Source organism: Anabrus simplex, chromosome 3, assembly GCF_040414725.1.
Source record: "Anabrus simplex isolate iqAnaSimp1 chromosome 3, ASM4041472v1, whole genome shotgun sequence".
Taxonomy (NCBI): Eukaryota; Metazoa; Arthropoda; class Insecta; order Orthoptera; family Tettigoniidae; genus Anabrus; species Anabrus simplex.
Genome location: NC_090267.1, coordinates 285,946,546 through 285,960,288, shown reverse-complemented (window position 1 = coordinate 285,960,288; position 13,743 = coordinate 285,946,546). Strand labels below are relative to the sequence as shown.

The 13,743-nt window shown below is 40.1% G+C and overlaps 1 protein-coding gene across 1 annotated transcript in view; it reads left to right on the top strand.

The window, feature by feature from the left end:
* C3G (C3G guanyl-nucleotide exchange factor) overlaps nucleotides 1-13,743 on the top strand; it is a 426,509-nt gene that overhangs the window by 343,080 nt on the left and 69,686 nt on the right. Inside the window, exon 9 of the mRNA XM_068226676.1 lies at nucleotides 1,253-1,460. Coding sequence (XP_068082777.1) covers nucleotides 1,253-1,460 — 208 coding nt within the window. The remainder of the gene's footprint in view (nucleotides 1-1,252; nucleotides 1,461-13,743) is intronic.

Below are 13,743 nucleotides of genomic sequence, written 5' to 3'. Positions count from 1 at the left end.
CACCGAAATGAAGTAACAATAGTAAAGGACAGGGAAGAGAACTACCTACATAAATCCATAATGGCTGGTTACCACATATTACTTAATTGATAGCCAGTTGAAATTATTAGAATTTTTATGTATTTGTGCAGCTTCCTTTATAATCCTAGTCTGGTAGTGTTTAGTGCGGGTAAGAGCTCAAACATTAAATATCTTGGAACACGACATCATGACCTGTTGATAGGCCATGTTCAGCTGTTGCTGACTTGTCTGGCTGGTTGAGACAGATATTTTGATGGTGTTCCTTGATACAAGTACCAATGGACCGGCATGTTTGCTGCAAGTATAGGGAATTTTATACACTCCAGGGTGTAATATTGGGGACAATTTCTCCTTGATTTTACCTAAACAATGAGCAATTTTAGTGACGGTGCCAAACACGGTTTTTATATTGTGCTTGCAAAGGACTTTGGTAATTCAGTCTGTCGTATTGTGTATGAAAGGAAGGTAGGCAGTTCCCTTCACGTCTTTGTTCCGTGAGTTTTGCCTAGTCATATCTCTGGGATGTAGACTCTACGAATCTGTACATTGTTGTAACCATTACCCGTGAATGTGACTTTGAGTGTGTCCATCTTCTCCTGGATATTTGTAATCAGCTTCCAGCTTATTCTGGTAACTTCCTTATCACAAGCCTAAACAATTCGACAGCACTATTGTTTTGCTTGCTCCCGGCTCCATCCACATTGTCACCGCTCCACTGACATTATTGCTAGCTGCCCCACAGCTTTTATTCACATAGTACAGTTAACAGAAATACTATTGATGTTAAGCATGGGAATTGAGTTGCAGCATATAAATCTCCTATAAAGAGGCCCAGTAAGGCTGAAGGAGATCTTGTTTAGTAGAGCAACATTAAAAAGGGTTCTACTCATATTATAAAATACCAATATTGAAAAATAAAACATTTTAAGGCAGATGTTCCATCAAATAAAATTAAGAACTACTGTACATCGAATTTCAGTTGGTTTTCTTTGAAGATAGGTTAATTTGTAAGGAATGTCCTGTGAAGATCATACTATATGATTGATAGTAGTTATATTTGGTCTTCCTTTCTTGTTTACATGGAAAAATATTCACTTTGCATATATATGGTTAAGTTTGATCTTACATGTGTTTTAAGAAACAAAATGTCCTTATTACTACAGGTTTTACAATTCTCTTGAATATTTTAGTGTTGTATAAAAATCTGTGTAAATGATCTTATTGCTTTCAGTTATGGCATACATGGAGATGTTTGGTAATTGCTCACATGCCAACACTAACGAGTTCCTGCGTCATTCGGTCCATACTTATAATTTGCTACAAGCTGAATGGCAGCAACAAGAGATGTCGCTAACATCAACACAGTCATGTTCCTTTTCTGTGGTGTCATCACATAGTAGTCAAGTGTTTCCTCCGCCAGCATTCCCACCCATGGATAGGTGGGTACTTATTCAATTAGTAAATACTTGTTCCCAAAAGAAAGGAGTTGAGTAGCTTAATATCAGAGATGGACATATGAGACTAAACAACTAAGGTGATGGATTTTTACAGTAAATTCAACCTTCTTGCCAATAGTAGTAGATTTTTTATTGAAATAAGTGTTACAAAAAAAAAAAAAGCTAAATAGGAGTATTACTTTCAAAAGTGGACTTCTTTAATCCTAGCACAGTGATCACTCGATATAACATTCAGTGGTGGTGGTGTGTGACTTTGGTCACATGATCCATGGGACTGAGCAATATTGGAAGCTGTTATTTGACATCCTGCAGGGTACAGTTCTTAGCAAATGTCTACTAGAATGGATTTTCACACATGATCAATCAGCACATTAATGAATAAATTGTTGGATGCTGAAACAAACAAGAAACAAAATTAAATTCAAAAGTGGATAATATTGTGCATCCTCCAAATGCAAAAGTTGATGTTTGAATGAGTTTTATTGAGTTAACAGATGAACAATTGGATAAATTATAATTGCAGTATATGCCATAAATATCAATTATTGGTACTGGAAATAATAGAATGTCTCTGAGGAATAATTATTGACAGTTAATATGTCCGTCTTTGATCCTGAGCTCCTCATGTTGTTGTTCTTCTCCTCTAAGACCTTCTCAGTCATTATGCATGTTATTGCCTCTGCTACAAACTGTTTCTTGTATTTTATCCTTTTCTAGCAGATTTATTTTGCACAAATTAACTTGTGTAAAAGTTTTTGTGACATTGTGTGGATCCAATACTTAAACGTACATTTATCACATCATTCTGTTGACCAATGCAATGGAGAAATGTTTTTAATAAAGTATTCTGAATTAGGGAAAAGATAACATAGAAGTTGGTATTCACACTAGTTTCACAGTGGGCATTGTTGTAAACTAAGTCAGTTAATCTCTGGCAGAAGCTATGAAATATCTGTAATCTTTGAAAATAGAATCTGAATACAAATAAGGTATTATCAAGTACCTCCAGAGGCAAGTACGGGGGGGGGGGGATCAAATATAAATGGGATTGTATTTTTTATTTAAATTCATTTATTAAAAAAACAAGGCAATTACAATTTATTTTTCCACATAGTTTCAACAATACGGACAAACAATGAAGTTTATTAATTTAACAAAAGAACAGGGTCGTGTCACTAGTCAGTTGCGCACAAAGTCTTCCACACTCTCGTCATCTTCAACTCGTTGCCCTCCTAGAGCTTCTTTTAAGCGGTCCGAACAAATGGAAATCGCAGGGGGATAAGTCTGGGCTGTAAGGAGGATGATCAAGTGTAGTCCAGTGCATTTCCTGTAGCTTGGAGACAGTTAGAGCTACAGTATGGGGCCGCACATGTCGAATTGCTTGGTCTCGTCTTTTGCGGCGATATGCAACTCTCGCCTTGTTGAACAGCTCGCAGTAGTAAGCAGCACTGATTGTGCGTTGCTCATGCAAAAAAAATCAATCAGTAAAATGCCTTGCTGATCGAAAAAAAGGGTTGCAAGAACCTTGCCAGGTGACAGTCGATTCTTGGCTTTCAGTGGTGTTGCCTCCCCTTTTCTCTGCCACTCCTTACACACACGTCCTTGACAGTGTTTGATCAGCAAACTTTGCAGTCAATCTCTGGCAAATTTCCGTCGCTGTAACTCCTTCATGAGCAAGAATTATGCATTGCACAGTGGAGGTATGCTCCTGTTGCTCTGACATCGTGAGCGTTACTGACAAAACGGCGCGAAATTCGTACGCAGAGTAATATCAAGGTATGTGGTCATTGAGATTAATCAAGAACTTGTCTTGAAAGGAAAGGAGTTGTGAACAAAAGTTCAGGTCACTACCAAGTTGAATACACTTAACGTTGAATAATTTTTAAATTTTTTGGGATTAAAGATAATTATTTATTTTATGAAATACTTTCTCTCATGCAGAGGCTGCCCTGCAACAAAGTATACTTTTACATTCATTTTTATATTTACATTTCCAAGATTAAATTGATGTCAGTGTGGAAGAAACCTAAGAGAACTGAATGTTAGATTGGGAATACAAAACTGGATCATCTCAAATATTTAGATATGTGCTCTTCCAGGATTGTAGTATAGAAAGTGAGACTGAATTAAGGTGCAGCAAAGCTAAGACTGTGAGTTCGCAGTTGCGATCAGCAGTATTCTGTACGAAAAAAGTCAATTCCCAGATGAAACTATTTTTACATAGATTTGTTTCCTGCAGGCATCAGTTTTTGTAAAAGACACCTAGTCTCTCATAGTGCATTGGCACTGTCTAAGGCTCCAAGTAGCCTGTGCACTGGCCTCCACTACATGCACTAGGCACGCATCTTGGTAGGCGTGCTAGTAAACAACTGATGGGCCCAAATTGGCACAGTGGGGCAAAATGCTGGCAACCAAGAATGAGTTAGTTGAAAAATGTGTAATTTCCAAGAACGGAACCAATTATATTAGAATTATACAACTTTACTCTAGGGAGAAAAAACTGTATAGACTCAAGATATCATATTCATAAGTTATTAGTAACAGACATGGAAGTAACGAGAATGATCAGTAGTACAAACAGATAAGAACAATGGCAGGTGGTGCTTGGAATGAGAGATAAAAACTTAGTTAGGAATGAGCGTGATAGATGAAGCAGTATACATCAGTTTTGGTGATGGGGTCATTTGAGACAAATGGAGGAGAATAGGAGAATAGGTTACCTAGGAGAATACTGGCCTCGTCATGGAGGGCAAGAGAAGTAGGTGGAGACCAAGGCAATGATGCTTAAACTCAGTTTCTAATAATTTAAAGGTAAGATTGTAATTGAGAGAGTTCCTGCTTTTAAGTACATTTGTTACTTTTTGCCTTATCAAAAAAGTACACTTAATTAGTCAATTAGTTAACTACTTGGTGAAATTGAAATACAAAATGAATAATTTGTAACTAGAATAAAATATAAATGACGAAATTGGGCGCCATCTGCAAAAGATGTACAGGAATCATTGGCTCTGTAGAGCATGAATGAACTCCTTCTCTCAAGGCGATGGCCATCAGGCTTGCGAGGCTTGAAACTTGCTTCATTACCTTACGTGCTATTATTTAACTCCAAAAATAAATTTGGGTAGCATGCCAGGTTTTTCCTTACTCCACCAATAAAAGATTTACCATAATTTTCACTTTGTTAAGAAAGAAACCATATTTTCCAGTGTCGACGACTCATTAAATGTAATAAAAACTTTCCAGTCTGTCAGACACACAACAGTTTCAAATGCAAATTAAAACACTATATTATATACAAAGAATGACATGTTTAGTTCTACAAGAACTTAATAATGAGAATGACTGCTCGGAGGAAGAAGGAGATAAGAAAATTGAAATAATAGACGGAGAAAAAGAAGAGAACCCAATAACATGGTTGGAGCTTGAAAGGGCAGTGAAAGTAATGACCAAAGGTAAAGCAAGTGGAAAAGACGAATTCAAATTGGCACAGTGCTTTAGTAATTATTGTTGATTTTTATTTTTTTATTTTACAGTGTGAACGATAATGGAAAAACATCTGGAAAGGAATAAGGAAATCATCTTCGTCTTTTTGGATTTGGAAAAAGCTTATGATACAGTTAAAAGAAAACAGTATGGGAAGCATTGGACTACAGTGGCTATACAGAGCCCTCAGTGCCATATGGAAGGATGAAAGGATACCTGAAGATTGGTAACAAGGAAGCATTGTACCATTGTTCAAAAAAGGAAATAGGAAGAAATGTGAAAATTATAGAGGTATAACCCTATTATCACATGGGCTAAAAATAATGGAGAAAGTCATAGACTGAGGGATATAATAGAAACACAGTTAGAGGAAGAACAATATGGCTTTAGACCGAAGAGATCAACAACGGACTTGATATTTACAGTGCGAACAATAATGGAAAAACATCTGAAAAGGAATATTTTTGGATTTGGAAAAAACTTATGATACAGTTAAAAGAAAACAGTATGGGAATTCCCACAGAAAAGGAATGTACCAAAATCATTAATTAACAAGATAAAAATGTTGTATCATGAGGTAAAAGCAGTGTACAAGTGGGGAGTGGTGACTCTGAAACATTTTATACAAAAAAAGGTCTCAAGTAGGGAAGTGCACTGTTGCCATTATTGTTTATTATATTGATGAATGAAATCATAAAACATGTAAAACAGAGTATCAGTAGTGATGAAGTGAATGCCTGGGTATTTGCAGATGATGTGGTTATTTGGGGAAAGGGAGAAAAGGAAGTACAAAGGAGACTGGACATTTGGAATGAAAATATGAAGGAGTTTGGAATGGTAATTAGTAAAAAGAAAACTGTAGTCTTGCACTGTGGAAAAGATTAAAAGAGAAGCCAAGTGAACATAGATAGAGAATGGTTAGAGACTGTAGAACAGTTTACATATCTGGGTAGCATTATTAATGGAAGTAATGAAATCAACCCTGAAATTAATAACAGACTAAGTAAAGGTACAACATTTTATCATCAAGTCAGAGAGCTGTTATGGGATGACAGAGTACCCAAGAGAACGAAATTACCATTATATAAACAGTATTTCATACCATTTGTAACATACGGACTAGAAACTCTGGTAACTAATAAGAGACAAGATAGTAAGATCCAAGCAGTAGAAATGACATTTTTAAGAACATCGGTTAAAAAGACAAGAAGAGATAGAATTCAGAATATTAAAATCAGAGAAGAGCTAAATATAGAACCATTAGTACAGAAGATACAGAAAGCAAAACTGAGATGGTTCGGACTTGTAAAATTTTTTTTTTTTGTTGTTACTTGTTTTACGTCGCACCGACACAGACAGGTCTTACGGCGACGATGGGACAGGAAAGGGCTAGGAATGGGAAGGAAGCGGCCGTGGCCTTAATTAAGGTACAGCCCCAGCATTTGCCTGGTGTGAAAATGGGAAACCACGGAAAACCATTTTCAGGGCTGCCGACAGTGGGGCTCGAACCTACTATCTCCCGAATACTGGATACTGGACGCACTTAAGCGACTGCAGCTATCGAGCTCAGTGGACTTGTAAAAAGAATGGGAAAGGAACAGATAGCAAGAAGGGAATTGGAAAGAGAAGTTTAGGGAAAGAGACGAGTTGGAAGACCAAGAAGAAGGCGGACGCATCAGATTCGGAAGGACATTAGAGGCTTGTTAACCACACCCGGGCGACTGGAGTGGGACATTGATGATGATGATGATGATGATGATGATGATGATGATGATGATTGATCTAATGGGAATTTCGTCTTTGTGTATTTTTGGTTGAACTCTTGCTACTGGTATTCTGGGGTTCATGCTAATTAGCTTAGATATTTTGTTGTCATTTAAGATGAAATTTTTAATTTTAATGAAAGTACTATTTGAGAAGAATAATTCAGTTTTTTCTAGATATTCGTGTTTGTACATAATAACTTTTACACTTCCTTTTTTTCTGCTTTAGTAATTGTTACCGTGTTTTGGTGGTAGTTATGCATGAAAGAAGGTGCTGGGTGGTGAATAGGTCTCAAGCTACTAAAGTGAAATTAATTTTAAAATTTAACAAGGTTATATTTTCTTTTCAAAATTAGGTAACAACAAATAGAACAGGTACTTAGTAGCCGAAACACAATTGAAAAATACATTTACATAGGTACCCCATTTGGGGCTTCAAAAGTCAGAAACATAATTCTTGGGCAATCAGCTCAGTTTTACCCCAAACACAATTTTAACAGAGGGCCAGAAAACCCCATTCATACCTAGGAGCCCTTGCTCCAAATTACACTGAAAAGCCTCCTCGAGGCATACAATATACCATTTTCAAAAGAGCCACTCGCTCTCAATTTTAAGCCTCTCCCAGGCCACACCAAACTCCACCTTTAAGCTGTCCTCAAAGGACATATACACAGGGGTAAAATACCCAACCTACTGAGGTCTATTAAATGACAAGAAGGTTAATACATGACCTCTAAAATACAATTTGAGGGGAGGCGAACTTGCACTCCTAATACACTTTGTTTAAGACCTACTTGGCCTTAGGCCGTTAGTGCAAGGGCTAATCCCATACTACAGAGGTGACTTAAGAAAATAACAATTTACATTACATTACGGAAGAATTGGTTGAGAAAATAAGTTCACCTCCAGACAATGTGAGTGGGAGCTCGAGAGGGTTAGCACTCTCTATCCCAGTATGTAGCTTTACAAGAGAATAGATGAAAAGAGAAGTTACATTTTAGGAAGAGGTTACATAGTGGAACGCTTAGAACCCGCCCCGAAAGTTAAACTGCTGAGCTAGCAAAGAAAGAATTTATTAATCGGCCATTACCTTGTTGCTGACCGCTGCCGAGGAAAGAGGCGCTTCCCGCCTCCTGCTATGTACTTAATACACTGAAAGATGGAACAGAAGTGGCCGAGAGACCCAAAAATCAGCAGTTTAAATACTCTCGCGGAAGTTTCTAGGCGTTAGGGGAATGAAAACACCCTCCCACAAACACTTTATTGGGTAGGACACAGCAACATATTCAAGTTGGGGGAAGATACATCTGATTGGATAGAAATTAATAGAAGAAATTCGGGATTGGATACATACATAACAAGGGGAAGAAAGGGGTAAATATTGCCAACTTAAACAATGACAGAAAGAAATTTAACAAAGAACAAACTCTTGAAATTAAATTTTCTCCAAAAAAATAGTTCTTTGACTCCGCACTAGGTTGCACTATTGTAGATCTTCAGTAGTGTCCTCTAGAAGAGAAAGTTCACACTTCTTACTTCAAGCGAAACAAAAACACATCAAAAGTGACACAGTTCTAAAACTCCAAAATTTACAGGTAGTGACATCTTCTGAGAAGGTAGAAAATTAATACCGTCAATAAAGTTCAGACTTCCTCCAGCAGAGGAGTTTTAACTGGCGCGCATTTAAATTAGCGGCGTGGAGGTGTACCACCCGGTACAGACCTCCCCCCCCAAAAGTTCCTCCAAGGGGTAACACAGAAATCTGTTTGAAACAAGGTCCAAGTTTTGATGTAGATATGGAGATTGATTGCCCAAAAAAAAATTTATAAGATTTTCTTGATTTGGTTTGTTTCAGTTTCAAAATTTTGTTGTTGCAGGTGAAGTATAGTCTTTATATTTGTAGAAGTTGAATTTCTGAAGATAACTTTTTATACTTGAAAGTGAAGGAAAAAAAATAATTTTCAAAGTCCACCAAATATTGCAGTTGAATTCCCAAGTGTAGTCATTACTTATAGTAACTGTTCATGTAGTAGAGGTTAATGAAGTTGGATGGCCAGACCGGCCGTTGCAGCTTGCGTCCAAAGGAGGCCGCTCGGACCCCTCAAGTACCCTGAGATACCGCTCGCCCGCACTATGAGGGGAGCAGAGGTGTTGAAGCACGCCGCGCCCGCGGTGAACATATACAGGCTGCGGGCAAGTAGCAGGTCGTGTGCCGCACATCAGCCTTGGCCGGGAGGAGAGCTCCGGCTCGCCGTGCACATGTCGTCCTCGCTGGGGCCGAGGGGGCCCGTCCTCGAACCCAGCCGCGGCACAGCGCCGCGCGGCTGCGGGGGCACTGAAACATAAAGCTAGGCGGCAGAATTGTGTTGGACCATCATCTTTTTGAGGGCACAGGCATTATGGAGAGGTTGAGGGGCCAGCGGCGTGTAGATATCCATGGCATTTAATATTATGAAGCCACAGTGTGTATTGGAGCAGGAGACGGGAGCGTGGTAATGGCCGTGGCAAGGACAGGATGGCAGTTTAACAATCGGGGGAGGTTTACAAGAAATGCATACATATAAAACAAAATATTATAGAAGGAGCAGAATGCCTTAAGCATGGAACTCAAAAAAAATATAACCATCATATTCCTATCAAATTATATGAAGCAAGTTGACACAAAATTTACACTAGTTTCACCTGTGACAGGTGAACCCTAAATATCCTCTCGGTGGCTGGATTGCTTAATAACAACGTAACCGGGGTGAGGAAATCGAGAATAACACATGGCCCATGGAATCTGGGGGCAAGCTTGCCCGCGGGAACAAAATTTTTGACCATTACTTGGTCACCTACCTTTAAAGGGGTGGGTCTCCGTCCACGATCATACCTTTCCCTAACCTTTTCATGAGATACTTTAAGATTAGCTTTAGCCTTCTTCCAAAGATCTTTAATGTTGTCCGGATCTATTGTCTCGGGCAGAATGTCACTCAGAGACCAGAGGTTAGAGAGCGGCGTGTTGGGAACAAACTTAAACATCAAAGAAGCTGGAGTACACTTGTGAGATTCATGAACCGCTGAATTCAAAGCAAAAGCTAACCAATGCAGGGACGTGTCCCACCTGGAATGATCATCATGATGATAGGCAATCAGTGCGGACCTGAGATTACGATTAACCCGTTCAGCCAGAGATGGTTGAGGGTAATAAGCAGAAGTAGTTACATGAGAGATGGATAAGTCAAAACAGAATTTACGAAATAAATTAGATGTAAAAGCCTTAGCATTATCAGCTACAATATATTGGCACGGACCAAAAGAAGCAAAAATAGAATTTAAGCAAGTAATTGTAGACTGAGCGGTAGCCAGCTTAGTCGGAAATAACCACGAAAATCTTGTAAAACCATCTACACATACAAAGATGAATTTGTTGGCATTTCCCTTTGACTGGGGGAAGGGTCCTACATAATCAATATACAGGCGTTCCATGGGGCGCGATGCTTGATGCGAAGACAAGAGGCCTACCTTGGTGGACATGGTTGGTTTACTGAGCAAACAAGATTTACAAGCTTTTACAAGTTCACGAATTTCGCCGTCCATACCTTTCCAGATGAACATTTCACGAATCTTTTCACGGGTTTTAAAGATTCCAAGATGCCCTCCTAATGGGGTCTCATGATAATACTTGAAGATCATAGGTACAAGAACCGCTGGAACAACAACTTTCATCAACTTATCATGCCTCGAAGGGCAACATAGAACACCATTCCTCAGAACATAAGGGACAGCATGTTCCCCAGAAGAAAGGGTTTCCATTATCGGAGCCAGCGTCGGATCTTCACGTTGGTATTTCTCAATATCCCTAAAAAGCATGGGAGCATCTGTTAAGATGGCATTAACACCAGATAGTATGGACTCGGAAGGTGATGAACTATCGACCGGTTCGTGGGTCTCGACGTCGTTATGAAACATACGGCTGAGTCCATCAGCAACAACATTTTCGGTACCTCTGATATGTCTAACATCAAACTGGAAGGCGGAAATACGAATAGCCCAGCGGGCTATACGACCAGTACGACGCGGCCTACCTAAGACCCAGCTTAAGGCTTGATTATCTGTCTCCAGGTCGAATTTGACATGTTCCAGATAGAGACGGAACTTCTCTAAGGCGAATAAGACTGCCAAACCTTCGAGCTCATAGATGGAATACTTGGCTTCTTGAGCCGACAAAGTCCTAGATGCATAGGCGATGGGGCGCCTCCCTAGTTCAGTCTCTTGAAGAAGGACTGCAGCTACCGCTGACGACGACGCGTCGGTTTGGACGATGAATTTCTTCGAGAAATCAGGCATAGCAAGTACAGGGGCATTACAAAGTGCTAATTTAAGGTCTTCAAAAGCGACTTGTTGAGAAGGTCCCCACTCGAATTTGATGCCTTTCCTACGAAGAAGGTTTAAGGGCGCCGCTCTATTAGCAAAGTTAGGAATGAACTTCCTGAAGAAATTCACCATACCAATGAACCTGGCGATACCTTTAATGTCCTTGGGAGGTTTAAAATCACGGATGGCCTGTGTTCTAGAATGATCGACTGCTACACCATCGGGTGACACAATATGCCCTAGGAATGACATAGAGGGCTTAGCAAAGGCAACCTTGGACAACTTAACAGTTAACCCAGCCTTACGAAGGCGATCGAGAACTTCTCGCAGATGATCTAGATGTTCTTCAAAAGTCTCTGAAAATACGACGACATCATCTAAGTAGTGATATAAGTACTCGAATTTGATGTCGGAGAAGACCCTATCTAGTAGCCTAGTGAGCACAGCTGCCCCCGTGGGGAGCCCGAAAGGCACGCGGTTGTATTCGTATAAATTCCAGTCCGTGGCAAACGCTGTAAGGTGTTTAGACTCTTCGGCAAGGGGAATTTGATTATAGGCCTGATTCAAGTCCAAGATAGTGAAGAACTTGGCCTTACGAAACCATGAAAAACAAGAATGAAGGTCAGGAAGGGGCACAGATTGCAACACCACCTTCCGATTGAGAGCCCTGTAATCAATGACAGGCCTGAAGCCTCCTTGGGGTTTCGGGACTAGAAAAATAGGCGATGAATACGCCGACTTAGAGGGCCTAATAATACCATCCTTCAACATCTGGTCGATAATTTCTTTCAGAGCCTTCATTTTAGGTGGAGATAGCCTATAAGGTGGAAAACGGACGGGAATCGAATCCGTGACCTCAATTTTGTATTCAATAAGGTCAGTAACACCAAGAGTATCAGAGAACACCTCTGGAAATGACTGACACAGTTTGCGAATACTATCAGCCTGCTCCTCAGGTAGATGTCTAAGGTCTAACAACATCTCATCCTGGGTAGGCGAAATAGAAGAACATGACACAGAATTACACTTTAATAGTGGTATTTTACAACTAGAAGCAAATTTGAATGTGCACGACCTAGACTGGAGATCGAGCACAAGACCAGTGTGAGAAATAAAGTCAGCTCCCAATATAATGGGGCAAGACAATTGCTTGGCCACAAACAATTTAATTTTCCATGTAAACTTAAAAATACGAATTTTGACCGGTACGGAACCTAGAATTTCTAATGGAGATGAATTAGCCGAAACATATTGAATAGGAGATGAGACGTAGTCAGGTAGTTTACAAACAGCTTTCAATTTAGAATACCCTTCAGCCGAAATAATCGAACAAACACTGCCTGAATCTAAGAGAGCTGTTATAGGCTCGTTATTTAACTCAATCTTAAGAAAAGGAACAGGTGCGGGGGTATCCGCCGCAATCCTAAGACACTCTTTGGGGCATTCAAAAGATGTATTCGAAGACTTATCGTTCCCTGAATTCTCGACCTTTTTGCCAGGGGCTGAGCCTTGGGAAGCAGAATTAGTTGACTCAGCCGCAGCCACTAGTCACTTTTGATTGTTGTTGGAAGTTACACCAGAAGTTGAGCAGGAGGGGGTGCTATTCGAATTGGGACAATTCTTTGCGATATGTGAGAAAGCCCCACATTTAAAACAGCCTTGTGATGAACCCGCTCCATTATTTGCCCTACTAGACTTGATCAGAGGACACTTGTGGCGCAGATGGTCAGGCGACCCGCAAGCATAACATTTACGGGGATTGACTGGTCGGCGAGGTGGAGGCCGAGTGTTACTAAAGGAAGGCGGGGGTTCTTTCGCGACACGCAAAGAATCGGCGTATCTAACTCCTTCCGCTGAGACGGCCAATGCTTCAAGTTCAGAGAAGGTTTGCGGACACGCCGCGAAACACAAATATGACCTATAGGGAGGTGAAATTCCCTCTACAATAGCCTGTACAATCTGATCTTCAGGAAAATGAAGGGCAAACACCCTAGTATAAAACTTAATGTCCTGTATGAAATCAGCCAAGTTTTCATCCAAGCGCTGTACACGATAATAGTACTTCTGAATAAGGGAGGACCTGGCCCTAGCCGGGATGAAGTTAGCTAGCAAATGGGCATGGAAATCCTCAATAGAAGATTGCTCGGCAATGGCTCTAACTATTTTGTCAGAGAGAATACCAATAGCATACGGATAGATAATTTGCAAGATTTGACATGGAGAAAGAGAAAAAACAAGGGCATGATCCTGAAATTCCACTAGAAATCTTAAAAATGAAATTACGTCACTGGTGGTATTAACGGAAAACTTAGAAATACCTCTGAGCAACATTGCCAATGGATGAGGCAAGCTACTAAACCCGGGTGACATAGTAGGTAAAGGTTTCAATGGCAAAGAAGTTAATTCAGAACGGATGTTACTCAGCGATGCACGGCGTTCAGACTCGTTGTCCAATGGGGCAGAGATAGTTTGAGCAGCGATGGTTTTCCTATTTACTTCTCCCTTAGCAGGTTCTTCCTCGCTACCTACATTCACTATGGTGGGCTGATCAGATTTGGGAGGAACTTCCCCAGTTAACAATTGAGTGACCTTACTAGATAATTCGGAAATATTTTCCAGGAGCTTACTAGCTTCCTTCCTCTGAACGACATTCAGTTTTAGAG